Source organism: Trachinotus anak, unplaced genomic scaffold (assembly GCF_046630095.1).
Source record: "Trachinotus anak isolate AG129_WGS33_773 ecotype Australia unplaced genomic scaffold, CSIRO_AGI_Tana_v1 ptg000009l, whole genome shotgun sequence".
NCBI classification, from domain to species: Eukaryota; Metazoa; Chordata; class Actinopteri; order Carangiformes; family Carangidae; genus Trachinotus; species Trachinotus anak.
The window spans coordinates 4661155-4689036 of NW_027273860.1; the positions used below are offsets into that span (position 1 = coordinate 4661155).

The 27882-nt window shown below is 42.2% G+C and overlaps 2 protein-coding genes and 1 long non-coding RNA gene across 4 annotated transcripts in view; 1 reads left to right on the forward strand and 2 right to left on the reverse strand.

The window, feature by feature from the left end:
- adgrg2a (adhesion G protein-coupled receptor G2a) overlaps positions 1–11583 on the reverse strand; it is a 28776-nt gene extending 17193 nt beyond the window's left edge. The window contains exons 1-10 of one of the 2 annotated variants that reach the window (XM_071484651.1): positions 10007–11583; positions 6432–6523; positions 5194–5519; positions 4086–4344; positions 2754–2804; positions 2475–2516; positions 2309–2374; positions 963–1036; positions 440–477; positions 227–357 (exon numbers count right to left, since the gene is read on the reverse strand). In XM_071484651.1, the coding sequence (XP_071340752.1) occupies positions 227–357; positions 440–477; positions 963–1036; positions 2309–2374; positions 2475–2516; positions 2754–2804; positions 4086–4344; positions 5194–5519; positions 6432–6519 (1075 nt within the window). In that variant the 5' untranslated portion in view covers positions 6520–6523; positions 10007–11583. The other variant, XM_071484650.1, reaches the window with a different exon arrangement.
- A 188-nt stretch (positions 11584–11771) lies between these two features.
- On the reverse strand, positions 11772–27399 carry ptchd1 (patched domain containing 1). The gene is made up of 5 exons (XM_071484652.1): positions 26745–27399; positions 25835–26445; positions 22124–22832; positions 17056–17780; positions 11772–16465 (listed from the first exon to the last, which is right to left on the reverse strand). Exons 2-5 carry the CDS (start codon positions 26246–26248, stop codon positions 15365–15367), a joined length of 2949 nt encoding a protein of 982 aa, XP_071340753.1. The 5' UTR covers positions 26249–26445; positions 26745–27399; the 3' UTR covers positions 11772–15364.
- LOC139625063 (uncharacterized) overlaps positions 22648–27882 on the forward strand; it is a 28304-nt gene continuing 23069 nt past the window's right edge. The window contains exons 1-2 of the long non-coding RNA XR_011691830.1: positions 22648–22754; positions 26709–26893. This is a non-coding gene — a long non-coding RNA (uncharacterized lncRNA). The remainder of the gene's footprint in view (positions 22755–26708; positions 26894–27882) is intronic.

Consider the following 27882-nt stretch of genomic DNA (forward strand, 5'->3'; position numbering starts at 1 on the left):
AAAATATGGGCTTAAATTAGTATCATAATAAATTGATAAACACAGTATATTCTTATTTTACTTTTATGTGTCACGCCTATGTTATATATGTGACTATACCTGCTATTTATAGCTCCAAAAATGAATACTTGGGTCTTTAAGCATTTGTGTATGTGCATGTTTTTGTGAATGTATCAAGACAAATAGATAGGTAGGTAAATACACCGAGTGTGTGACAAATGCTCACCGACTCTCTCCCCCTTTCTTATGATTCTCGCTTGTAATTCTTTGCCTCCTGCTTGCTGCAGTGCAGAAATACCGACACTCTGCAGCTCACACGCTGAGACACGCTGCAACATCACATTGCAGGTTGTATTTCTGGAAAGAAAATATATTCACACCACTGTGAATAAATGTGAAGTATATGTATGTAGCAAAATGCCTACTGACATGCTTTTACCTTATGAGCTCTTTTTCATTACAGGAGATATCTGTTACCTGCAGAGAGAGAGAGAGAGAGTTGCAGTCATTTGCCTTATGGGAGACATTTTATTCTGAAAAGTGAAAGGTTGTTGCCTGTTTCTGGGACATATTGACCATAAGGGTTTTGTTATTCTGGCAGGAAGGTTGAGGTGGGAGGTGACGGCAGCTAAACACACACATACAGTTTAAGTACAGTGATGTTTACCTTTAATCTCAATACCTGAGATTAAAGTGCAAATTTGATGTTTATCATCAGATTAAAAGTGTAGCAAAGTGATGCCTTTTTTATACATTCTGTAGTAATGTAGTAATTTTAGACCAGGAGACCAAAATATATTGGACAAATTAAGTAAACTTGTAGTCACTGTGTTGGTTATATCTTTTATCATTGTGATGGCTGAAATGGTGAAATTATGGCTTTGGTATGTAAAAAAAAAAGTTAATCATCTCTTTGAAAAGTGGTGCTGTCAATGTTCTCCTTGCGAAGTTTTCACTCTTACCAGATGTTGCACATGTTGATTAGTTTTACCACCTTCTTTGGCCACCACATTTAGTGACATCCAGAAGTAAGTATCTGCAGGAAGAGATGGAATTGTAAGTTGTAAATTGTTACTCATGGGGAACCTAAAAGAATAGAGAAAACAAATGTTTCTTCTTTACATCAATAACACAATGGTATATAGACTCTAATTATACACTCACTCACTCAATCTATGAGAGATGGTGCAGTTTCAGGTGCAGTTTGGTGGGCAGGAAAAGCTGTGGTGACATGATGCCATGTCTTAAATTTTAAAACTAAAATAACTATCCATGTCATATATTAAAGGATATTCCTATTTGATACAACCTGTCTGTTCTTTGATCCAGTTTTGGATCTAACGGATGTTTATAAAGTGTCTGATCAACTGACTGGCTGATGTTACTCCCATTGGACTTTGTTATAGTAATGTTGGCATATTCGCACATCTCAGCAATTACTTAGATTCCTGCTACTTTTTATCATTTATTAGCATGATAATGTCCTGAACTGAAATGATAAACCAAAATACAACAATTGAACCCAAATTGAAATCCTGCTACTTTTGTTTATTTACTGCCATGATGACACTATCATAATTGATACAAATGATGGTCCAAATTACAGGAAGTTGGCAGAATTTGAAATTATTCTTAAAGTTCTGCAAGTTTTTTATCATCTACTGACAATATTACTTACAATATTCTCATATTCAGACAGAAACGGTGGGAAAAAGTAAAAAAAAATAGGCTCAAATTGAAATTGTCCTTAAATTTCTGTCTTTTTATCACACATTACTAATGTGATTCAACATATACCATTTCATACTGTAGTATTTGGTCTTCTATTAATGTGCTGTCATTCTACAGAAATTCTCACTCAGAGGGCGTGCTTACATTTCTAGCTGTGTCGGCAGCAGTTTGCAAAACAGATACTGATGGCTGCGAAGATAAACAAATGAGCACCAACATGCAGAAGCTCATCGACAAACGGACCAAAGCAATAATACACTAGAATGAACTCATAGATTCAGCATGTTCGTTTTAAAACATCTGCTCTAAATGCATCCGAAGTATTTAAATTACTTAAGTTTATTGACTTGAGTCATGTAATAGAATATGTTACAATTTTGTGTTCAGTAATCTGTCGTCAAGTATAAAAACTAAGCATCTCCTGCTTATAAAACCATGACAACATGGGTCGATTCTCTTACAACAGGCTGCGGAATCACATTAAATGTTTTATGCAGTGTAACTTCTGCGGTAATGTAAATGTGCTTGCAGCCTTTACAGTTTGTTGTCTGTATGCCAGATGTCTGGTATCACTCACCTGTGCTCATGTCAGTGACATGTGATGCTATGACAGGACTTGAGGTACGTGTAGCGGAAGGCACTTCTGGTAAAAGGAAGTATGAAGAAGAAACTCAAGTAATAATCAAGAAGAAGCAATGCAGCTAAGATAATTAGAGATATTATTAACTTAAAGTGAAGCTTACCAGGTGGAGATGAGAATGACCGACCAAATAGAGTTGTCATCGCTGAAACAATATATGTGGTCATTAAGGTTTTCCCTCTGCACCTAAAGCAAGTCTCTCTATCTATCTATCTATCTATCTCATGTTTCATAACGTGATATATTTCTCATGTTATTTAGATGAACAGAAACACAATTTTGCAGTCTCCTCTCTAAATCACACACATACAGGCATATACCAATACACATACACGTACATTCAGACAAACACACACAACATGCATGTGAGTGTGTAAGTCACCTGGAGACATGCTTCTGTGAGTGCGAGCCCCACGTCTCAACTGCCTGTGGTCTACAGACACATAACAACATGCAACATTCAATGCCCAACATGCTCTACGCACATGCACAACTACTGTACAGTATTTAGAGAAGTGTTAGTTCCAGTGTTCGTGCAATGTTCTGCATGCACTGCCATTTAAAAAAAAAACAACAACAACCAGTATTTCAGTTTTCTCTGTCAATTCTCAGGAACCTTTAATATCCTGATGAGCATTATTTGTGATAGTTACTCTGTACAAAAGCCAAGCTATACAACATAGATCTTGAAGGAAGGAATATGGCTGGATGACAAATTATCTGTCCATACTCTATTGACAACCTTGTAAAGAATCTGTGAGGAATGTTTTCCTTTCCTTTAGATTTTAAGAAATGTTTTCCCTTTGCAGCAAGACTATGGTGACACTCACTGTGCAGACATCACTCATCTTTGTAATATACACATTAACTGGGTGGACCTTCATATATACCTTTTTATCTTCCCAAACTTCCTATTTATCTTTATAAAATGTGTAGAGTGCAAAAATCAAGGCTTTATTCTAAAGTTGCATCTCTCACTGTTTAATCTCCTCCTGAAGAGGAGACCCACAACAGCTTCTATAAACTGCAGTTTAAATGTGGGAAATGGCTTATCTATGACTATTTTTGAAACAGTTTATATATATAGCCCCTGATCATATAGATGGAAAAAGCTTCATTGTCCCTAGACTCTGCTCAGAACTTGTTAAAACTGCATTTTCATAATGTGCACTCTGGGCTTGGAATAATTTACATGATACGCTTCTTCTGGAACTACAGCCTTCAGATCAGGCATTCAAACATCACATTCAAAAAAATGTTTCATGAGGAATGATTTAAATAGTCAATTTTTAAGTTTCTAATGTCTTTTTTGTGCCGCATGTGACTCTGTTGTAAATAAATAAAGTGTGTGCTTTTATAACAATGTGATACAGATTTTATGCTACTGTTCTAAACGGGTATTTAAAGAGACCCCTTGGTTAAATAGAAGTTAAATTAAAAGAAAATGTGAAAGAACAGGCTCTAGAAAACATCCTCGTCATGCAGGATAAGGTGCATGCTCAAGAATTTCTATGAAAACATGCCGTGCTATGTTTCAGCTGGATTAAAGTCTTTTACATTCATTCATTTTTTTTGATTAAAGGAGAGAAAAGACCATGCTCTTAAACTCTTTAAACACAGTTGACAATTTGAAGTATTTGATGCACAAGATTACAGTTTGATCAAAGGTGAAATCAGTAAAAGGTAAAGACAGGTTTTTGCATGTCTCTCTTACCACACAGAAGGTTAGGGTCTCTCTGTCTGGCATTGGCACTGGTCAAGCCCCAGTACTGAGCATCCCAGCCAATCACAGTGCCATCCTCGCAGAGGCCATGGTAACCTGAGTCCGCCCACATCCGGAACATGTACAGCTCCACTTCCCCAAGCGTGGCTCTCGCAGGTCTGTCTCTGGGACGACAGCCCAGCCACAGGGAGCCAGACGGAGGGATGGCGTGAGCGATAACAGTCCTCTCAGCCACCATTTTCCCATTAACCTGGAACATTTGCACACACCTTGCATCACTAACATGACAGCTAAATAGCAAATAATGTGTATTCACACGATCATACCGGTTTTAAACAAATGACTTCATTGGAAGAGAAGTTCTAGGCTAAGTTGTGAATTATTATTATTATATTATATTATTAACATTCAGCTGCAAGCAACAATCACAACTTCCTGTTTCAACTGTAACCTGCATGGCTTGCCTGTCATTTTACTTCCAAATGAAGTGGTTAAGATAATTTTACGAAACAGTTGTTTGTGAACAACCAGTCTGACTGGTTGTTGTCCTCTCAGACAATGTTACCATAACTGACAGAAAACTATGAAACTAAGACCCAAGTTGGAATACACTGGAGATATACTCTAGGTTACTGTGGTTAGCTTAGCTTTGCTCAAAAAGTGTAAGCATAATACAGCCCGTTTCTTTTGCATAATGCAGTTTTTAGTATCTATACAGTTGTATAAAAATACAAATTATGGCTTTTTAAAATTTTGTTTGATGATGGGTTTTTTGTTTGCTTTGTTTTATGATTTTATCATCATCACTTTGTGTTACATGATTTGTATGAAAAGTGCTATATAAATAAAGACTGTATCTGTAATTCTGTTTTTGTAAACACTACTTGACTTTATCAACGACCACAGAAAAATACATCTTTATCACACATTATCAGTAGGCTACAAATAATCTAATAATATGATATTTAGCTGGAACACACTGCACAATTTTCTGCACTGAGTAGTACATTTTGCAATTAATACAATAAAAGTACTTTTATTTAAGTAACATTTTAAACGCAGGGCACACCCGGGCAAATGACTACACAACAAGTATTACCTCCAGGCTAAAGGAGTTGCGTAGCACGTCCCTCCTGAGACAAACCCTGTGCCAGTAAGTTGGGGACAACTGGAGAGGGAATCGGTGTCGAACCCTTAACAGCCACCCATACAATGCCCCGTCATCTCCCTCCAGACCCAGCTCAGGCCTGGGTGCATGAATGGAGCTGTAAGAGAAGGCCACCCAGGCTCCGGGGACCATCACACGGATGTCCACACACACAGTCATTTGAAAGAGCAGTGGTATGGCAGCCCTGTCCTGCAGGGTCCAGTGGTCCTCACAGCCCTTTAATACTGCTTTAGTGTCTCCTAGGAAATAGCCAAGTGCTAGAATACAAGAAAGAAATACAGCTGTGAAGGTTTAATTTTACTGCATGGCTGGTCACAGGGCAGAAACAGTCTCATATTAAACCTAACACTCTTGAGCTCTTGCTTGTTAAAAGAATAAAGCTTCAGTGCAAAATAGCCAACCTTTTAGTTTGAAACCAGTATAAGTCTACGCTGTACTAGTTAGGATGCAAAAGCACTTCAACAATTGAAAATCTGATCATTTATAACACTTCATAATTTTCACCCCACTAGCATTGAAATATCGATATTTTATTTTAGGGCTGTTACCCAAAGTAAAATAAGGTGACAGGTTGACACTTGGTCAGTAGAAGTCAATAGTATTGGCAATTAGTCTATCCACACTGAAATAAATGGAACTTTGTGGGGCATGAAACTCAATGTCTCTGTTCAGTACTTTGGTTTATGACCAAAAATCTAATGACCTTATCAACCTCAGCTTTGTTTTATGAAGATTAGCAAATGTTAGAACGCTAGCTGACATACTAAACTAAAATGGTGATCTGGGTAAACACTATACCTGCTAATGCTAATGCTAATCATATTTCAGTTTAAATTTCCTTTTCTGCCAATGTCCTTACTAACTAACTGGCATTGTCATTGTGAATTTAGCTAACCCAAAGTTAAGTACAGCCTCACAGAGCGACTAGCATAGCTGAATCTTAGCCTTTATTACTCTGATTACTGTTTTTGTAGATTTAAATTGCTCTAGCAGTTTAGTCATTGGTTTTAAATAACCCGAACATGCTAACTGAGACAAAAGTATTACAAAGGTAAAGCCACCAAAGTGTGCAATTTCAACTTAAAAGCCTCTTCGGGTACAGAAAGAAAAAAAAAAAACAGTTTCCCGAAATTAATATCCAAAACTGTATCTCCTTTGACAGTAATCACCTGTGTGTGGAGCTGTTGCCAGCTGCAAAAGCCAAATGACTGAAAGGAAATGGTGTGTCCATCCCCACTGTCTTCCAAAGACATACATCCTCCTGGAAACACAAGATGACATAAATAATATGACATAAATAAATAAGACATCCTTCTCTCCTCTTGGTTTGATTTTTGACCATTTCCCTTTGCATTGTTGTTCTAGCTTGCTACTTCTCCCATCATTCACTCATGGCTTTGCCAAATATTTAAATTTCATTTCAAGCTTTTTCTGGTAAGAGCAACTGACTTTGTTTGTTCTTCCTTGTTGCTTCCTCTTCCCATTTTCCTACAATTGCCGCCTTCTCCCGAGCAGCGTTTGCTTTTAAATGTGGATGTATTCACAGCGTATCATTGTTTCTGCCGTGGGTTTACCCAGAAATTCTCCTTTACAGCTGGTAAACCACAACAATCTGATATTATCTGTGGCTTTGTCCACACTGAGGGTTTGACTCCAGGGCAGGGGTGGATACAGCAGACTGGGTTTCACCTCGCTGCATTCACACCTTTATAAGTTACAGGTCATTGTTGCGTGTGTCTTTATGTTATTGATGCACCTCAGTTTACATCTATAAATTTAGATACAGCACAGTATCACGCAATACATACAGTGTTTTGTCACATGGTGACTGCAAAAGGCAAATATAAGGCATCAGAAGGAGGCAACCACTGATACAACACGCACATTTGTTTCTCTGTTGACTGTTTTTGCCTTTGTTTCAGTGTGACATTATGTAATCTCTATCATTATATTTTTTCCCCACTTAGGGACAGCAGAACAAGTTGAAACCACAACCCTGACATATTGTTTAATAAAGTTATTATGGCCAATGTGTATATCTTGCCTCCTTTTAGCTTTGTCTTGGTTTCCACCATCCCCTGTGGGAAATAATCTGTTTGATAAATAGATCTGATATGCTGTGACTAAACTGAAAAAATGAAGTCAAATGTAAAGTTTTGACCCATAAAACCAATTAAATGGGCTGGAATATGCTGAAATGTTCTGTACGGCTGGGGGAAACTGCACAGTTTGGTGAAAGTGTTCAGTGGATTCACCTACAAACAACTTTCTTTATATTACATCTATTCATTTAATCCATTGTCGATAAAACTACTGACCAGTGCATTTTAAATATCAGCCAAAATACAGCTTTTCACATATAGTTCGGATAATTTAAGTTATGTGATTATAATAGTGAGTTTGCATTTAGAATTAAACCTAGATCTCCAAAGGTCACCTACAGGGAACATTTGAATTGTTTGAACTACTCTCTGTTCTGAAGCAGACATGCAAAACACAAAGCATCTTCAAACCTCTTTCACTAAATCTGTTCATTACAGTTGACAAATGTGCAGGTTTTATGCACAAATGTTCAAACTGTCTTTTGCTGGGGGATGACTCTTTGATCATCTTTAAGGGGGAAAAGTTACATAAAGTTACATAATGATCACAGCTCAATATGCAGAAAGAATCAGTAAACACTTATCCAGACACAAAAAGTCTAACATACTACTCCAGCACTGGCAAACAGTGACACACAGAATCAGCTGTACCAATAATCTTTAAGGTCTTTTGAATTATTTAATTCAGAAGTATATTTCTGAACTGCTCACTGGCTACGATCCCATCAGACGGAAGCCCAGTTCCGCCAAGCAAAGAAGAAAATACATGAAAAGTTGGAAGTTGGATGATCTTAATAAACAAATAAATAAATAAATAAATTTAGAATCCTAAGTGCAAAATTGTGAGATAACAAAGTTTTTGATAATGTTTCATTTTACATTTTATGTGTCCTGTATTTTTCATCTAATTTCCTGAAAAAATAATTTCCTAATAATTGGTGGTATTTAGGAGTAAATTACTAGTATATGTATGTATGCAAAGAAAGGCTCATTAGTTTGGTAGAGAAATGGAGAAAGCATTTGTTCTTCGGTTGCTAGGAAGCCACTTGTTATATTCAAGTTTATTTTTGTTTTTTAAAAACTGGGCTTAACACCAGCTAATATTGAGGAAATAATAATCAAAGTACTTTTATATTTTTTTTTCTTGGTGGAAAAGACACATTGGTTCCATTTTCCAAAGCAACCAGAGAACTTTCGTTGTTTCTCAGGCTTATGATTAGTTATTGTATGTCTGTGAATATCTCGTTTTTTGTGTTTTGTGTCAGTGAGTTGGATTACCATTTTCTTTATAAACCTTTCGTAATTGATGTATTTCAGTTTTCTTTTGTTGCTGTTTGTGCCTCCTTGTATTTTATTTATTATATTTTTCTACACGGTACTTGCTGCTTTATGTATTTAGGGTAACACTTTACATTAAGTCCCCCTATTCAGGATTCACAAGAAGCATACTGAATCATTCTAAGTGTTTATTGCTGTTCAAAATTTTATGTATCCTATGAAGGCATATTTCATATTATTGCAAACTGTGTTTTACTATTGTCATGCATGCTGTATATTGTCAAACATGTTGTTCACTACACTACATTACTACATTACATTTAGCTGTGCATGTCACTGCTAACTAGGGGGACTTGAAATGAAGTGTTGCCATAGCACATTGAGTTTAGGCCTTGTAGATAAGTATTGGAAATACGTGGGTCACATTTTCCAAATTGTGAATAATATCAAGAGACAACGTTTCCCAGTCCTTTATTCTTCCTTATCCTAGATTATTCAAACTAAGTAGCTATTTGTCTTGTGTGTACCCACAGTATTAGCTTGTCCTTTATTGGCACTTCAGATGAAACAGTAGTTGGCGAGTAGTAGTTCACTAATTGAACAAACCTCACCCTCAGCCCTGTGTCTTAATACAAACATCATCAGCATTACCAAACAATAGATACAGAATTTATGCCCAGGCATGCGTTTGTGTCTTGGTGTAATACAGGGAGTGTCTGCAATTACACAGAGCTGCATTAAAAAAAAAAAAAAATGCTGATGTGCAGGATTTGCTGGCTAAAGTTTGCCGTGTCGAATCATAAGCATAGATACAATCTTACCATTATGTTATATCATCACTTCACCACAGTGTCAATGAGAAATGAATTTAAACAAATGTCAAATTTCTGGGTCATATCTTCTTATATCTTAATTATACTTTAAACCTAAACTATCCAGTCAGATATGTGAAACTAAATTTGCATTTATCTGTTATATGTTGTGATCATCATACGTTCTTTCGGTCACATCAGGTAACATTACCTGTTCAAGTTTTGAGGCTACACAGAAACTATTATCACTACTATTATCAGCTATTATCATTCCGACACTTATGTTCCCACAGGGCGACTCTTTTTGAAGTTGAAGAAAAATGTGACAAAACAGTGCAGACATTTCTAGAATTGCTGTTTTTTTCTTTCCTTGTCATCTATTGTCAGAGACACTGTTTACTGTATAAAGCATCAAAGCCCTGTACAAGCATCATCCACAGCCTTTTCTGTAGTGCATGTTACAGGGGAAATATTAAGTTCTTTTCTTACACTGGGTGTGTTATTTGAATTATTTTTTTGAGTGGGTTTAAAAGAAGTGTTAAAATTGCTTACCTGATGCTTTCAAAAGCACCGGCAGAGTCCGTTTATGCTTATCCGTGTGAGTGTATATATGTAAGAGTCCTATGGAGGAGGACTTGTCATCTTCGCTCTGGTCACACATTGCACACGTCTCTCCATCGCTGCCATATCCTCATTCACCAAAGTTTCATGAATCCAAAATTGCCACTGTTGAAGTATCTGTCTCAAAGCCGTTTTCTTCTCCTGTCTGTCCCCTCGCTGGCTCCTCTTCCTTGCCTCTGTCCTCAGTTGCTCTCTGTTGATCGACCCGTGTCCACCTGTCTCTTACACAAGAGCATCGTCTGCTCTTCATCGTCTGAGGTGCGTGCAGGAACTCAGATTTTCTGAAATGTAATTTCTGCCTGCGGCAGACAGTACACCAAATAATGACACACCCCCTACAGAGGAGTGGGAGGAGGGAAGAGGCAGACACACAGAGATAATAAACAAAAAAAAAGTTGGACAGTACTGAATGTATCTGAATGAACTATGTCTCTTTTTTTTTCCAATCTCAGTATGACTGGAGGGCAGCAGCTGGTATTACAGGATGCAGGGCCAGACAGTTCCTGGACAGAGTATTAGCCTTTATCTGGAGTGTGTGTCAGTGTGTGTGCATGCATGAGTGATTCTGTGTCCATAAAAAAAACAGTGTACCAGATCAGCAGCCAATTACATAAACAGGTTAAAAATTACACACCATCCTCAGGCATGAAACGTTAGATTCAGGTTGACAAACTGGTCGGACACCTTCTGCCTCCCTCTATGTGTCTCAGACACGCGCACACACACACACACACACACACACACACACACACAGGCACGCAGGCACACACTGTGAATTTGAGGAATGGCATCTGACGTCAGATGTAAAATAAAACCAAACAAGACAAGAGCAGCTTCAGGGCAACACGGCTCTTCAAATCACTGTGTGTCTTTACTTGCCTGTACTGTCTGTAGAAGTGTGTTTGTGTGTGTGTGTGTGTGTGTGTGTGTGTGTGTGTGTGTGTGTGTGTGAGTATGGTGGGAAGGCATCTCGCTAATTAACCAGTTGACCTTTTTTGCCACAAGGGGGCAATAAAGACTACAGGGATTTTTTTTTCCACTGTGGCTCATGTGTCAGCCTTTGTTCATTTTTACTGAGGGATAACAAAACAGTATCAGATCAGTGGAGCAGAGCAGAGCTGCAGCACGTTACTGCTCTTCTTCAGTGACACAGCACTTTTGGGTGAGCTGGTTGTCAGTCTGAGTGTGTGTGTGTGTGTGTGTGTGTACTTGTACTTGCTACATAGTAAGGACCAAAAAAAGTATTTTACCAACAGAGTGAGGACATTTTGGGAAAGTGAGGACATTTTGGCCGGTCCTCACTTTTTGAGACACCTTCAAATCACATTTTGAGGGTTAAGACTTGGTTTTAGAGTTATGGTTAGAATTAGGTTTAGGTTAAGGTTTGGGTCAGGGTTAGGGTTAGGCACTCAGTTGTGATGGTTAAGGTTAGGGTAACGGGCTAGGGAATGCATTATGTCAATGAGTGTCCTCACAAAGATGGAAGTACAAGTATGTGTGTGTGTGTGTGTGTGTGTGTGAGTTCAAGTTCAAGTGAATCAAAATCCCTGTGGCAAGTTCTTCACTCTTTTCTTGCACTACATTAAACCCGCCCTAATTCTTTTTCTTTTGCTCACACACACACACACACACACACACACACACACACACACCCTGCACTGCACCTTCAGAGAGATGAATGTGTGTCAACTGGTCTGCACAGGGACAGACTAGAGAAAACAAATTATTCAAACTGAAAAATGACTTGGTAGAGATGGTACAGTCCAAAACAGGGGTGCCCTGTCTTGAGTGTATTATGGGGATTTGTATGTGTGTGTCTGGATTTATTTCTCCTGGGGTGGTGGGCAGATTTTAATATTACCAGGGCTTGTCCTTCTACTGTTTTATCAGCTCAGTGTCATTTTGTCTTGAATTTGAAAGGCTTTTGCCCATATCATAGATGGTAACAGTCCTGGATTTCTGGATTACTTTGATAGTGTTTCCCTGAATGACAAACAAGTAAAACATATATACTGGCTGGTGAGGAGGAGGCAACAAAACACAATAACCACAAATAGCTAAAAATTAACACCAGTCAGAAAGCTAGTCAGTAGCTCAATATAAAGTATTATAAAATAAACAAGATAACTCTAAATTTGCAAAATGCAACATGTAGTAAGTAGTTTCTGGCCTTGCTGACTTTTATTCACCTTTGTTCACTAAGACATGAACCACTTGCAGATTTAATTTACACTCATGTCAATTGCAGCTGATTATTTGACGTCTGATGTGAAACTCCACAGCTCCTACGCTGGTCTACTTTACTGAATGGATGTACCGGGCACAGGCCCAAGGGCCCAAAGATTCAGGGAGGCCCTTGGCCAGAGTCCCTCTTCTTAGAGAGTCAATCAATAGACGACTAAGAGACATAAACCAACCACAAAGAGACTCGAAATGACCACAAATGTCGTAAAATTACCACAAAGCAACACAAAGCAGCCCCAAAGAGACTCAGATCTACTACAAAGACAGACAAAATGACCCCAAGATGGACCACAAATGACCACAGAGAGAGACAAAAACTATTAAAAACAGACAAAACTGCTAAAAATTGAGACAAATGACCACAAAGAGTTGCAAAACAGCCACAAAGATGCTCAAAAGGAAAAAGGACTACAAAGACACAAAATGTCATTTGTAGTAGTTTTGTTTCTCTTTCAGTCTGGATGGCTTATTCCTGTACGGGAAGGATAAGGGGCCTTTTACATGTCTGACTTGACTTGTGAAACTTAACAGCCACCACAGTGGAGGCAGCAGCAGTAAACTGCATTTGGATTGACAGCACGAATGAACGTGTGTGGGGGTTGTTGGTAGTTTCTGACGATCTCGCCGAGTCCTGTGTGAGGGCTCAATCTTGAATTTGAACCAACGGGAAGAAAGGCAGTTTAATTTTATATGAGGTGACTGTTGAACACTCTCATTACTTTATTGTTTGGATTTTTTAGTTAGTCCTTGTTGTGCAATGAAGATGTACTGTTTTCCAAGAAGAAGCTGTTTTCTAGAAAGCCCATGTTTTCCCACAATTAACCCTTTCTACACATCATGTAGCAGGGCAGAATGCTTTGTGTGTGGATTATATTTAGAAAGAACTACCTTCAGCCCTGTAAATGTATAAGCACAAAAGACGACACAGCCCACAGTTAGTGGTACCTTCAGCTTGAAGGTCATGTATCTGTATTGCTCTGGAAGAAAAACCAATTGGCAGAGCTCATGAAGCAGGTGGATGGTTGTGACGCTCGCATACAGCCTGAACAATGCTTTCATTCAGTCGAGTGTCAGAGGAGCATGGATTAACAATAGAAAGCACTCCCACACACACCTTCAACCACGGAGATGAATTCAGGAATAAAAGGCAACAAGCTCCTTCGCTTCAGGGGGTAACAGTCACAGGAGGTTAAAAGAACAATACTTTCATTGGATGTTGGAGCTCAAACCATTAATGCTTCGAGCAAGGAGTGAAAATTTATCACTTCAAGTGCTCAGTGATCAAACATACACATTGAAAAAAAAAAGACTAAAAACCATTATGTGGAAGTTCTGGTTGCTAGATCTGATTGGCTACATTCCAAATTTTGGATAATACCTGGCTCCTGCTCCTGCTGGGTTTGAATGCACTTGTTGTAAGTCACTTTGGACAAAAGCATCTGTCAAACGAATGTGATGTAATAACTGTTCTATGACAGCTAAAAAGGGCCACACCTTCATAGAGGACATGGTCTACCAAGGTGTGCCAAAACCAAAAAGAGACGACCTGCTGTACGGAGGATTTTTGCCTTGCATCACCAGCTGTGGCTGCCCTTACCATTGCATCACATAGTGCAGCTCCTGTCTCCTAGCAACCATGACAACACATAACTGTTTCACAAAAACTTGAGGGTTTAAGGGCAGCGGTTTTACCGGTTATTCCGTCGCTGCTGAACGGAGCATTTACAAACGTAAATCCTTGGGCTCTCTGACTATGTTTTTTGCATTACTGGCAGTAAATCCTGGGATAGGCTGGGCCACAAAGGATCCACCCACTGGATCCTTCGTTGCCCAGGAAAGGCGGCTGCATCTTCAGGAACCTTTGAAATGGGACAGCCTAGTTGCGCCACTGTGACACAATCAGTCTTCAAATGCAGCCTCGGTCCCTGAATTGGGACACAGCTAAAGTCAGATAGATAGATAGATAGATACTTTATTTATCCCCAAGGGGAAATTCGTCAAGATCCTGGACAAAGAGGTGTGAGCAAGGTGGACTGTATAGCCTACAGAGGGAACTGGAGGTACCGCCATTCTTGTCTTTATCTACTGCTATATCAAGGGTATATGAGGTATATGTTGTCCCATTGAAAACTGGTGACACTGTGTCCTGTGGATAATACAAAACAACTGGGGTGCTGTTTCTGGAAAGAAATGTGGCTAATCTTTCAGTGCTGTGAATGAAAATCCTCTCACCTCCACTGAATTGAGGTGGAAACGAAAGCTTGTACATATCAAGTATCTACATCCTCACATCAAGTATCAGATGTGGAATTTCCTACACTTTACCGTACTTTGGGAACTTTCGAACTCATACAAACACATTTGCGCTCTCGGGTTGATAAAATTCATTCAGGGATTAAGGATATTTAAGTAAAACACTTAAAACTGAAAAAAAATATGAGCAGTTACTTTACTAATGTCTAAAACCACATAAGACCATGTTTCCTTCATTTAACTTTATTTGTCCAGCATTAAAGTAGAAATACTTGAGTTATACAGATGATTGCCTCATGTCATTGTAGCTGTATTTGTGCAACTTGATATGGCGGACAGATAGCAGTAGCCAAACAATGTGATCGGATCTAAAGCAAGTTTTGGAGACGTGAAAAGTGTGGCACTTCCTCTGTGATGAGGTCGCATCCAGGCCTGTCCTCAGCTGAGCCTCAACCCCTGTTTGGCTATTTAGGGGGAAAAAACACCTCATTCACATGCCACACAGCACTAGCAACAAGCAGGTAACCATGGATACACTGCATTGGAAACCCCTCTTCCTCTGTCTTTACTAGGCTCTGATGCTCCTTCGCTTGTTTGGATCTTTTTTCTAGTGACCTTCAGCCTTTATTAATTCTTCCTATCTATCTCTCCTTTGCTTCCTCTCTTCACAAGGATCAGCATTCTTGTCTGCAGCATGCACAGCGGCTGCTCAGACTACAATGAGCCAATTCCCAGTCGGCAGTCACCATGGCAACCGAGGCGGGGGGCTGAAAACACAACATCATCCTGTGCTCAGACGGTGGTGATCTGGTCGACCACTCGGGTGCTGTCGTTCATTTCGACACACTCCACCTCCTGTCTCTGCCCCTCTCCTCCGGGCCGGTGGCCCCGGCTCTTGGAGGGGGGCAGGAAGGTGAGGAGGGTGGGCAGGAACGCCAGCGTGTGCAGGGCGGAGCAGCCGGCTGTGAGGGTGAGGCAGCGGAACAGTGTGCGCGTGAGGTTGGAGCGTACAGAGCCAACAGGCACCAGGGCGGCGCTGTAGCAGATGAGCGTCTGTAGAGAGGGAACTCCATGTCTCTCCAGCGCCACTCTCACCCAGCGAGTCCTGCTCTCACCCCGACCCGAGGCGAAGCCACAGAGGAGGGGGCCGCTGCAGTCTGCCGAGTGTCCCAGAGCTGAAATCAGACACAACACAGACATGCAGTCCAGCTCCACACCCCATAAGGTCATGAAGCCCAGCACCCCAAACTGCACGGAGAGCAGGGTGAGGCCCAGCCACACAGAGACCAGCGGCTCCACGACGGCCAGAGAGGACAGACCCAACAGGAAGAGCACCGCCAGCAGTGAGTGTCTGAGAGGGGAGCTCACCGCCGCAGCGTAGCGGTCCAGGTAGACAAAGGAGGGGTTGAAGATTAGGAAACGAACGCGTGATGTCAGTGACAGGCGTCGCAGCGTGTCCAGCAGCACCGACATCTCCTCGCGCTTGTTCTCTGTTGTCTTGGCCACCAGGAAGATCCGTGACGCCGCCACGTCGGGCTCCTCGCCCTGACCACGCTCTGCGAATATGATGTCGTCTGCGAAGTGGGCGAACTGTGGCTCGCGGAGGAAGGAGTGGCGGAGTGTGCGGGTGAAGTTCTCCCGCGGCTGGCTGGTGGACTGGTTGCGGTCCGACAGGTAGTTCAGGTAGGCCTCCAGCCAGCTGATTCTCTGGAAGCCTTTGGCGTATTCCAGCAGATCCCGCTGCACTGAGGCATTCCAGTAGGGGGCGCTTTCATAGATATAAAATCCAATGACAGGAGAGTATGAGCTGAAGTATCGCTGCTGGGCACGGGTGTACAATACTGTTGTTGTATCCATGGCAACCAGGGCACTGGGATCAGAACCCTGGGTTACCTGTTGACAAAAGAAAATATTTGTTTCAGATTAAGTGAGTATGTCTCTGAGCATGTTGTGTTTCTACAACCTTGTGCAAAGACAGTTGAATCATACATGCATTGACGATAGCCACTACATATGGGCCATCAGGAGAAGCAAAGCAGGCAAATGTTTGTGGCCCTCAAAGGGAAAAGAGGGCCCGTGATGGCCCCTCATATTGGCACATTTTGCAATGTCAACTATAAAACCCCTTAAACCTCTCATGAAGACACAAGACATTTAAAATCATTACTCATCTTGTCACTGTGTCGTCCATTTATGTTGATAACGCCAAATTCTTTGTTGTGTTTGTTTTGCCGATAAAGTGTATGTTTATATAATATGTGTTACACTGTCCATTGTGGTTTGCTAAATGTGACACTGCCCCCTAGTGGACACATGTTATGCCTCCATACCATGTCATAAGGTATAAAAAATACACAACTGCAAACACGTCCAAATTACAACTGTATATTTGTTTACTTCCAGCCAACATTTAAATTATATATTTGTGGTATTTGTGTTGGTTCTATTGTTTGTTGTATTGCTGTGGTGTGTGTGTGTCTCACCTGTAGGAAGCCCATCAATCCAAATGAGATGTAAACCAGGTACAGCAGAACCACAAAGGGTTTGACGTAAGTGTTAGTGATCCAGTCTCCATAGCAACGCCTCACACACCCCAGCAAAAGGTGAGAGTCCTGAGGATGAGGGTCCGTGCTGGCGTTGGAGTGTGTGTGAGGGTGTGGATGTGCGTGTGTGGAGTTGGCCACATGACCGTGTCCGTGTGAATTAGGGTTGTTCGCAGTATGAGGGTGCGTGTGCACATGTGTGTGAGTTAGGTTGGGATTCGATGGGTGAGCGTGACTGTGCCCGACCCCGTGTGGTGGGTTGGCCGTTTGAGTCTCGTCCTGGTAACGGGTGTACATTAAACACCTGTACCAGGCCGGTTTAGAGTCCAGCCGGTCTGGTTTGGGGACTCTGCGGCAGAAGCAGCCGTGTCTGTATCCGGTTTCTAAGTATCCTGTAAACACCAGGCAGGAACTGTAGAAAGACAACATGTAAACATAGCTGATGGTGACGGCTAAGGCGGCGGTGCGGCAGAAGAGCCGGACAGCTTCCATGTTGGTAAGCGGCGAGGCAGCCAGGCCCAGGGTCATCAGGTGAAGCATGGTGGAGCCGGAGAAACGCAGCATGACGTCCTCAAAGACGCTCGCCACGCGCTCCTTCACATGCTGGTCCTCCCGGGTTCGTCTCCACGACGACAGCATCTCAAAGGAGCCGAAGAGCCCGTGACCTGAGGGGAAACAGAAATAGAGGATTTCTATCATATCAGGGGATCAAATCAAATCAATCAATCAAGTTTTATTTATGTAGCGCCAAATCACAACAAAAGTTATCTCAAGGCACTTTCCAATTGGAGGAGGTCAAGACCATTTTTTTTTTTTTATTTGTCCTATATTACCCATTAACCCAGACGAAATGACTCAAGTATGACTTTTTTATGTTTCTTTTATGTCTCACTTTATGTGTAGTATACTATAAAACAGCACTGATCAATACCTTTATTTTAAGAGCTGTTCAAATGAAAAGTACAGAGATGGTCGGATACAGACCCCTCTAATCCGATACTGGGAAGATGGGGAGGAGGAGGGGGTTTCTGGAGCTATCTGACCATCACACACACGCTTTGGACCCCTTCAATTAAATGGGGTCACCGGTAGTGATACACTCATGATTCATGATATCATGATTCTGCAGTTTTGTTGCATTTTAGTTTCTCATAGTTCATTATTTGGCTTTTGGTTCACTCTCACCACTCTGATCAACTCTGAGGACTTGCCTCAGGTATATGCACCTTTGGTCTCTCTTGAAAAAGATATCTAAAGCTCCATAAGCTAGCCTGATTAAAGAAAGTTATAAAAATATTTCCCTCGATAGTTGGTGGAAACCAAAACAGAGTTAAACAAAAGTGAGAACTGTCAAAAACTGTTCGCTCCTTTACAATGACTTAAAGTTTCTGTGGACAGCTTTGGCCTTCCCTTGTGACCCCCTCTAGTCCCCGAAGTCCCAAAGATATAAAAACAACCTAATTTCCAGTGAACCTGTTTCCTTATTCTAGAAGGCCTCGATTGCACCCAGCTTGACTTCAATTTATTCATCCTGAGGAATCAGAGTGTTGCACATGGGAGTGTAATAACTCAGCCTGTCTGCCTTTGAACAGTCCTCTCTACATAACTTCACACTTCAACCCCATTTGAACTGGAAATAGGTGAAGTGACAGATGTAAGACACCATGGAAATGGTTTACTTGTGACTTTAACAACCCCACTGGAGAAACTGTTCCACTGTAGCAGCAGCAGCAGAATGAGAATACGACTTATACCCAGTTATCAATAAAAAATGACACAATTAAGACTAAATATTTTGAAAATAGTAAAGTGGAATAATCAAAAAATAAATAAGTAAATAAAAAGATAAATTCCTAAATAGATGTGTAGCTTTAAAGCAGGTAACACTTGATTTACTAATATACATCAGGGATAGTTTACATTGGATTTCACCATATATTATGCATCCATGTACTCGTCCATGTCCCATGTGCATGCACATACATGTTAATTGACGCGCAGCAGATGGTTTTTAATGGTTTCCTCTTCTGTGGTTGCCATGGCGCCCGTGAGTCACCAGTGACACAAGTACCCCCCACCTCCTGCCTGTCCCCCTCTCTCCAGTGACCTCACCATGGCGAAACACTTAACACCTTAGCAGAGGCGTAGCATACCGACACTTCAGGCGTGGGTGCAGCTGAGAAAGTCTGCGGATCTTTGGTGTGTGTGTGTGTGTGTGTGCGTGTGTGCTTGAAAGAGAGGGAATGAGTGTATGACAGGGAACGAGGTGGGGAGGTTAATGTTGCAGAGAGAGAAGATGGAAGTAAAAAGACAGACTAGGGACAGCACTTGCCCAAGGATTTGATATTTACCAGTCTGAGATAGGTTAATGTGCACTCACGGACAAACACACGCACACTCAGACACTAATGCGGGAGAATATAGCCAGGAAATAAGGCTGTATCTACTGCCAAAACCATTCCAGTCCCTAGATATCACTATTGCGTCATAAAATGTATTTCCGACAGTGAAAACTCTCGGTTTAAAGTGTTGATTATGGCTGGAGTGGCTATCACATTGCAGCTTTGCAGAGCCCAAGATGACTTCTTTATATGTCTAGTTGTGGCCGACTCAAAGATATTCACTTTATTATCATATATGAGACAGAAAAGCAGCAAATCCTGTCATGTGAGACGCTAGAACCTGAGGATGTGAAGCATTTTATTCACCATCTGTGCTGCTTTGTCAGTTGATTAATCAGTTTATCAATTTTCAAAACCGTTGCTGACTGACTGATTTATCTACTTATAGCAACATGTTTTTTTTGGTCCTTAAAATGTCTTGTGGCCGTCGCAAACACACAAAACCTCTCCAATCTCTCCCAAATTAAAAGTTATGAAAATGGACACTGTCATAATTAATTGGATGTTGTACTTAATTAACCCCACCCCCCTCCCCACCCCCATCCACATCTATTTGTGTTTGGTACCAGCTTTGCAAGTTAACAAGTTTCTTATATCTGCAAAATGCTGTCGCCTCTCCACATTTTTAAAACATTAAATATACGACTTCACTCCCTGCTCCTCATCCTATCTACTGTCGCGCAGCCACATTCTTTTTTTTCCTCTCCTCACACTTCCTCCCACCTTTTTCTGTCTGCCCACTGGCATTTTGAAAAATCCTCCTCCTTGCCTGTCCGTCTTCCTTCTAACTACACTTTAACTTCATTTTCTACTAAGAGAATCCTTAACTCAGCACATTTGGAGTGATATTTCATCTACACCCCCCCCCCATCTCTATCCCCAATGTCTCCTCTGTTCACTCCGCAGTTATTTTAAGCCTAACAGCAGCCTTCCCTCCTCCACATCACAGAGTAATTATGGTATACAGTACATGTGTGCATGAGTGGTTATGTACAGCACATCTTACAGTATTTAGTATTTATGCGCTCAAGATAAACTACCTGTACGCCTTCACACATAAGGTATGCATTTTCATTTTGCTCTTTTTCACTTATTGCACAGTTAATTCTCTCCATAGCCTTCCTTTATCCTATCTCTGTCCAAAAACAAAACCCACATGAATACTCAAACACTGCCGACAGATTTCTCACTCTGAAAAACAAACATAAAGAAATGCTAGTAAGCAGATTTTTGTGCAATATTGCTTAGCAACCAAGTTATTTCCTAAAGCTGTATACATAATTGAAAAAAAAAACCAAAAGTTTTCCTCAAGTTTGTCACCAAAGTAAACAAGTCTGTATAAATGCAGTGTGTATGTGTTTCAATTCCTCATTTAAAGGTGCCCTGTGGATTTTCCTTGTAAACAAAGGGTCTGTTTACATTCAGTGATTCGAACCAAAGCCCACTGTGTTTATCGTTGAGGTTTAACATACATATTGAATGGATTTTCCTTTGAACTCAGTCATGCACACTGTTATATATGATTATATATAATCTGCAGATTATTGTCTCAATTAATCGATGAATTGTTTGGTGTACAAAATCAGAAAATTGTGGAAAAAGCCCTTTATAATTCCCCTCAGTTCACGTTGGTCTAACCAACAGTTTAAAGGACAAAAATATTCTGTTTTACTTTCACATAAGATAAAGAAAAGTTGAAAAAGAGTGAACAAAAGTTTGTGATTTTTGTTTTAAAAACTGACAGAAATGATTGTTCAACTATGAAAATACTGCAAATTGATTTTCCGACGATCGACGACTGGATTAATTTACTAATGGGACATTGAAACAGGAGTTGTTTCTCGTTTCTTACTGACAGTCAACACTGACTTCTCACCAAGGTTCCCTAACAGTAATGTAGTTATTTTAACCAAAATCATAATTTTACCTCAAACATAACAAAACTTTGTTTGTTTCTGAATCTAGCGGTGTCAGATCATCTTTTGTAACAGTGATGTGTAACTGTTCTGACAAGCAATCACAGACCATGTTGCCCTGCAGACAGGGGCACCACATTTGGAGGGTTTCTTGAGATGTAAAATAATTTGAAACCTTCTGCTCTGGTTTTGTTCCAGACTCCACTTCAAGAACTCAACAACTTAGTTTTTTCAGAACCTTTGAGTCTTTGTCAGAAAATGTGCTGTTAGTGCCAACATCCTCCCCCTCCACAAGTCAAGTTCATGCCCTGCCACTTGTCAGTCATTTTGATGATCTGTCTACTTTGAAATGGCATTCAGCCTGAGGCTGGCATCTGCAAAACCCATCACAGGTACTGAAAGAGCAGACGGTGAACACAGGCAGCCTGCGATTTAAAAACAATGACAGTGTTCACTTTGGCTCCCAGCTGTCATGTGTTAGCTTTTCTTTTCTTTGATTTTTCTGGGCTTTTATGTACCGTTGTTGCTGCGTTCAGCAACTATAAGTTCTGACAAAAATGTCCCAAATTTTTCTGAAAGGCCAAAAGGAGAAGTAATGCATGGACATCCAGAATTATAAAGACTCAAAATGTAAAAAAAAAAAAAAAGATGTATGTATTTTACCATCAGAAATGTCAGTTTTAAACCTACCGAGCATGACGAAAGGGATCCCCAGGTATGTGGAGTTGTAGGTGGCCCCGGTCAGGTTGAGTATCCCAGCAGCAGTGAGGCCTGACAGTGTGACTGACAGCAAAGCCAGCAGTCCCAACCAGGGTTTGGACCTCACACAATCCCTCATAGAGCAGCAGAGGACCGCCAGCACACCGCACACCCCCAAGCTGGCCAACAGAGGGCGACGTGCCAGCACCGAAGAAAACTGGAAGTCTGTCCTCAGAGAAGAAGAAGTGGAAGGGTAGAGGCCCAGCTTTGGGTGCAGCGCCGCAAAGTGCTGTAACTCTGCGCAGAAGGCCTTCTCCCATTGGCTGGCCACCCGGTCCATCAGGCCGCCTCGGGCTTGGAGGTAGTAGGTGAGCTGCAAAGCCCGCGCAGAACGTACACCTTCACCCCTGGCTCCTGTCCCTCGCACCGCCCCGCTGGGACCCCACCCCTGCACCCCGCCCAACTGGTGTCCAATGTACGCCTGCCGCCCATCTGCCAGCTGCGTGATTGGGTACCGCAGGACCGGGACGGAGCGGTTGGAGGTGCGAGCTGACTGGATCTCCTCCATGGCGCGAATAATATCATCAATGATGCAGACGTTCTTGTCGTCAGGGAGGCAGAGGTAAGAGAAGGAGTAGTTGAAGCTGTTGAGGCCTGAGGCCGGAACCGTCACCTGCATCTGGTAGATGCGTCTGTGGAGCTGTGTGCATCAGAAAGGTTCATTATGTTAGCTTCACCGGGGCCTAATTTTCCCTGGATAAAGTGTGACAAGAGTTAAAAAAAAAAAAAAAAAAAAAAAGTTCCTTCAAAGTTTCTCTAAAAACAAAAAGTGTGAGCAGCTGATGCGCCTACTTTGTGTACTCTGACTTTCTGGCTGCTTGTTTGAACGAGAACGAGCGATGTGTGGGGGAATGTGTGCGTTTTACTCGACAGCATAACAATAGTGGTCTCTGAATCCTCCTCCATTTCTATGGCGAGAGGACAACAGTGCCAGCATCCAGCACAGTGCTGGTTACTAAGCAACAGGCCCGATGCCAGTCTCTGCCACAGCGAACATGGGCAGAGCTGTCTCCCACCTCAGAGTGCTGCATTGACTTCAGAGAGGGAGGGTGTGTGTGTGTGTGTGTGTGTGTGTGTGTGCAGGAAAGTCTGTTGATGGATGTGTGTTGAAAGTAACTTCCTTGCACCACCCTGTCCTGAGACCTTTTGTAAGATACAGGCACTTTGAAAATTCTTCATTCATTTTTTGCTGCTTTTACTGCCAAATTGATCCAATCTGTCATTATTATTGTTTGCAGTTTCATGGTGAGACCTTAAAATTCCTCATCTCAGTTCTTTACATCACTTGCATTACCTTTAAAGGCCCAATCAGTAATTTTTGTCATATAAATTGCAGTTGTACTGTATACCCATATACAACTGAATTCAGATATGTCATCAAATCTTTAAGGACTCTGCATTTTTTTCAAATGATCATAATTGAAACTAAAGTCCTGTTTTATGACTGTGGTTAGAAAACATTACTGATGTATAATCTTTACACTCACATGCCCTGTTGTCTAGTGATGCGTGAACCCCAGTTTTAAAATACCTGGTCTGTCACTGGTTTGCATTTTGCATTATACCCCCTGTCTAAAATAAAATGCACAAAGCAGAGTGCATATGAACCATTTCATGAAGTGGTGCAGCTATAAAAACACAGAGTCTTGTGTTTGAATTGTATTTCACTCAGTGCAAACATCATATTGTTTTGATACAGACACATAAACATATGATATTGTCAGAGTGTAATAAGGATTTTAACAGCCTTAAAGCTACTCGTGCATGGGTTTGAAGGGGTTACATGTCAGCATGTTTGTATATATCTTGTGTATGTTTTATATGTGCAAACACGAGAATCACCAAACTGCTGCTATCTATACACTACGTTATCCATTATAGAAAAGGGGGAGTTGCATATTTCTTCACTGACAGGAGCTAAATAGGCGAGTGCACCATGCAGTCAATGGGTGTGACTCACGCTTCTTCCTCTTATTTCAAAGTGGGAACCCTGTCTAGTTCTTCCTCTTTGCTCCCTCTGTCACCGCTGTTGCTTTCTCCACCAACACTTACTGCACCTTACTGCATGCAACAAGTACAGACTCATTTGCAGAGGGATGCTGATCGGCTTCCTGAGAAAAACTCACAAACTGACGTCGCTGAAGCAGCCCGACAACAAGTGGAGACGGAAAAGGGAAAAAAAAGACATGCAACAGTGTGAGATTATGTAACGGCATATTTTTCACTTTCACCGCACACTGTTTCATGCACCAACCTGGCAGTAAGTGATGCGCAGCTCTGAACTAGTCTGTCTCTAAGTGTGGCAGTCCTCGATGGACCAGCACTGTGTTGTGGGTATATGTTAAGTGGGTCACAATAACTATAGCCTATTTGACAAAGAGACACGTAGAAACGAGCGTGGACGGGAGAGACACAGCCTACACAATAGAGCATGGTGTCTCAGGCCTATTAGTCAGCTAGCTCTGATTATAACCTCATAACTTAATGAAATCTTTTGGCTAATTGCTCCAGGGGTGTCAAGCTAATACTCATAAATCCATTTAGCAACAGCAATGTGGAGACCGAGGCCTCCGAGCTGCGGCTAGCTCCACTTTGTAATTAAAGCGCTCTCCTTCAAAACCGTAAAGGTTGTCGGGGTTGTCTGAAACGACACTGTGTTGTTCTGTTTAATGACTATCAATCACTGAGAACAAGGAGCAAGACAGCCTGCATACACTATGTGCTCTGGCCCTGCAGATACTGACCTTTACCTCTTGGGTGTTTGTGTTTGTGTGTGTGTGTGTGTGTGTGTTCTGAATGTGACCATGAGTGGTTTTTTTTTTTTTAAAGTTGGATTCTGCCAATTCATCGCAGCTTCATTTTGAGATGTTTGAATGTGATTTAAAGGGCACAGACGCTAAATTGGAAAGTGTCCGACCTTCTCCAGTGTGTGTGTGTGTGTGTGTGTGTGTTTGTGTGTGTGTGTGTGTTAGCTGGCAGGAGCTTCTCAAAGTCAGAGTCCTTAAATCATTGGTTAAGTGTGTGTATCTTTGTGTGTGAGTCCTTGAATGCAGAAGTTGCCTCTGAAAGTCATTTAAAATATTCAAATCATGTCTATTATTACAGCATTTGTCCAGGTTAAAATGTATTTTTTAAGTGGGCTCTATGTGTATATTTTTAATCCTTTCATTTTTATCATCTTTATTTTTATTAATTCAATTTTTCAATTCAATTTTACTTGTATAGCGCCAAATCGCAATATACATTATCTGGAGGCTCTTTACAGGGTCAGGTCGAGACCTTACTTTGTTACAGAGAAAAACCCCACAGTTCCCACAAAGAGCAGCGACAGGGGGGAGGAAAAACTCCCTTTAACAGGAAGAAACCTCCAACAGAACCGGGCTCAGGGTGGTGGTGGTGGTGGGGGGGGGGGGGTATGCCTCGACCGGTTGGGTTTAGGAGGAGAAAAGGGGGGAGGAGGGAGGGGAAAGAGAGAGAGAGAGACCAGGAACAGCTGTATAGGTACTGGTGTTATCAGTAACACCATCAGCACTTTTATTTATTCTGCTTCATTTAGTTTTTCAGGGCCAATGTTTATATTATCATCATTATTATTATTATTATTATTATTATTATTATTATTATCAAAACAAGCGCGCATACCTTCAGTATGGTGTCCACGTGCACCGGGTCCAGCACGCTCCCCTTCCGGGTGGTGACGATCACGCGCCCGTACCGGCCGGGCGTCTGCAGGTCGGAGTAGAGCGCGTGCTTGGAGCGGTTCACGGGGAACAGGCTGTCCACGAGGTTGCCCTCGATCTTGGCCAGGCTGTGTTTGGGCGCGAGCAGGCTGCCCACGTCCTCCTCCACGCGGTAGCGGCTGAAGCTGGCCCCGAGCAGGATGGAGAGGAGCACGGGCGCCGAGGCGAAGAACACCGGGTGGCTCGCGACGAAGCGGCCCAGCGCGTGGAAGGAGGTCCTCAGGCCCGCGTGCAACACCTGGCGCAGCATCCTAGCGCGCGGCCGCGGCTCGAGCCTCTCCCACCGACCGGAAAGCCCCGGAGCACTGCCGAGCATCAGGGGCCGCCGGACGCATCGGTGGGCTCCGCCGCTCTCAGCCCGGGGGAGGAGAGGTGCTGACGCCGGGTGGTGGTGGTGGTGGTGGGAGGGGGGTGGGGAGGGTTTGTCCCCCGGAGCAGGAGGTCAGCAGCCGGGGAGAATCCAACCCTCCTCCGGTCACAGGGGCGCCGCTTCCCCCGGGGTTCTCTCATCCGCTGGAATAGCGCAAAGGACAGAAAGCGTCTAAATGAGCCAGCGTTTCTCTGCTCTGCGGTTAGACGGAGTATTGACAGCCCACTTTACATTTAATAGCCACTACCCTGCTGCGTCCAGTGCCTTTTGCAAGCTGCACGGCTCTGTGCGCAACAGAAAAAAAAAAAAAATCGCAGAGCCCAAAGTGGGCTCGTAATTACACTTGTTTAGCTTCCAGTTAAAACTGAATCATGGTCTCAGTACTTGTGTCTCTGCACTCGGACAGGTTGCACAGATGCACGAAACGGGAGGCAGCACATACCTGGAGAGGGGAACGAAGGGGGGACCGACCCGCTGATGACGGAGATCATCTAAGACGCATTCACACCAAGATGTTCTCTTGCCGGCTGTCCGTGCGTCCAGCTCCACCCTGCATCACCAAGTCACCACACCGCCTGATGTGTGGCCGAGGTGGGTCGGCTGGGTGGGTTGTGGGAGTCGCGGGGTAGCTGACGCGGCGTGCACGCACCGGGGATGCCGGTGGAGCTGTGTGTCAGATCAGCCTAATCTGGGTTTCCTCTGCGGCAGAGGGCTTCCTGTCGTCCGTCCTCTCCTCTCCTCATCGCCCCGGTGGTTTGGCGGAGCCCGTGTTTTCGTCCGCCACCGGGCTGCACTCCCAGCAGCGACTGCTCCGCTCTGCTCCTCGGGAAGGCACGTCACTAATTACCGGCTTTCAAACCGGGGACCGTTTCTCTCTCTCTCTCTCTCTCTCTCTCTCTCTCTCTCTCTCTCTCTCTCTGTCTTTTTTCCGCTGTTGCACCGCCCTCACGACCCGCTCTGAGCCCCCTTTTCTCTGCCCCGCCCCTCGCCTCTCCGCGCTGCTACAATGCAGAGAAACAAACAGTCATTTCATATCCAGTGAGTGGCAGCGTGACAGAGAGATGATGATATTTCGAGGAATTGAACAGATGAGTAATGTTTGACATTTCCTCCGAAATCCCCAATATTCTAAATTAATATAATATTAGTATTTATAAAAGCCTTTATTTGTTAACAACTGTAACTCCTCCTATAGACAGCCACAAGTGGAGGTTGCTGTATGAACAGATAATGAATGATAATAATGGTAATAATGGTTTTAGGGGTCCGTAAATTCCAGTTTGATTCCAAATAATCTCCTAATTTCCTGGAAAGAAACACACAATTTGCTGCCAATCACAGGTAAAGTACACAGTGATAAGTGTGAACAAGTCCAATTATTTGTGAATACTAAATTAGCACAACCCTGAGACTTGCAAACTGTGAAATGTGCCTGCAAAGAAACAATTGAGTATATTTGATTACGTTTCTAATAATAAGTACATAAGTAGCTAATAAATATTAACTGGATTCAGCAATTTATATACCAGTCAGATCCATGACTCTATTTTTTCTCTATAATTAGTACACTGGTGCTTCCT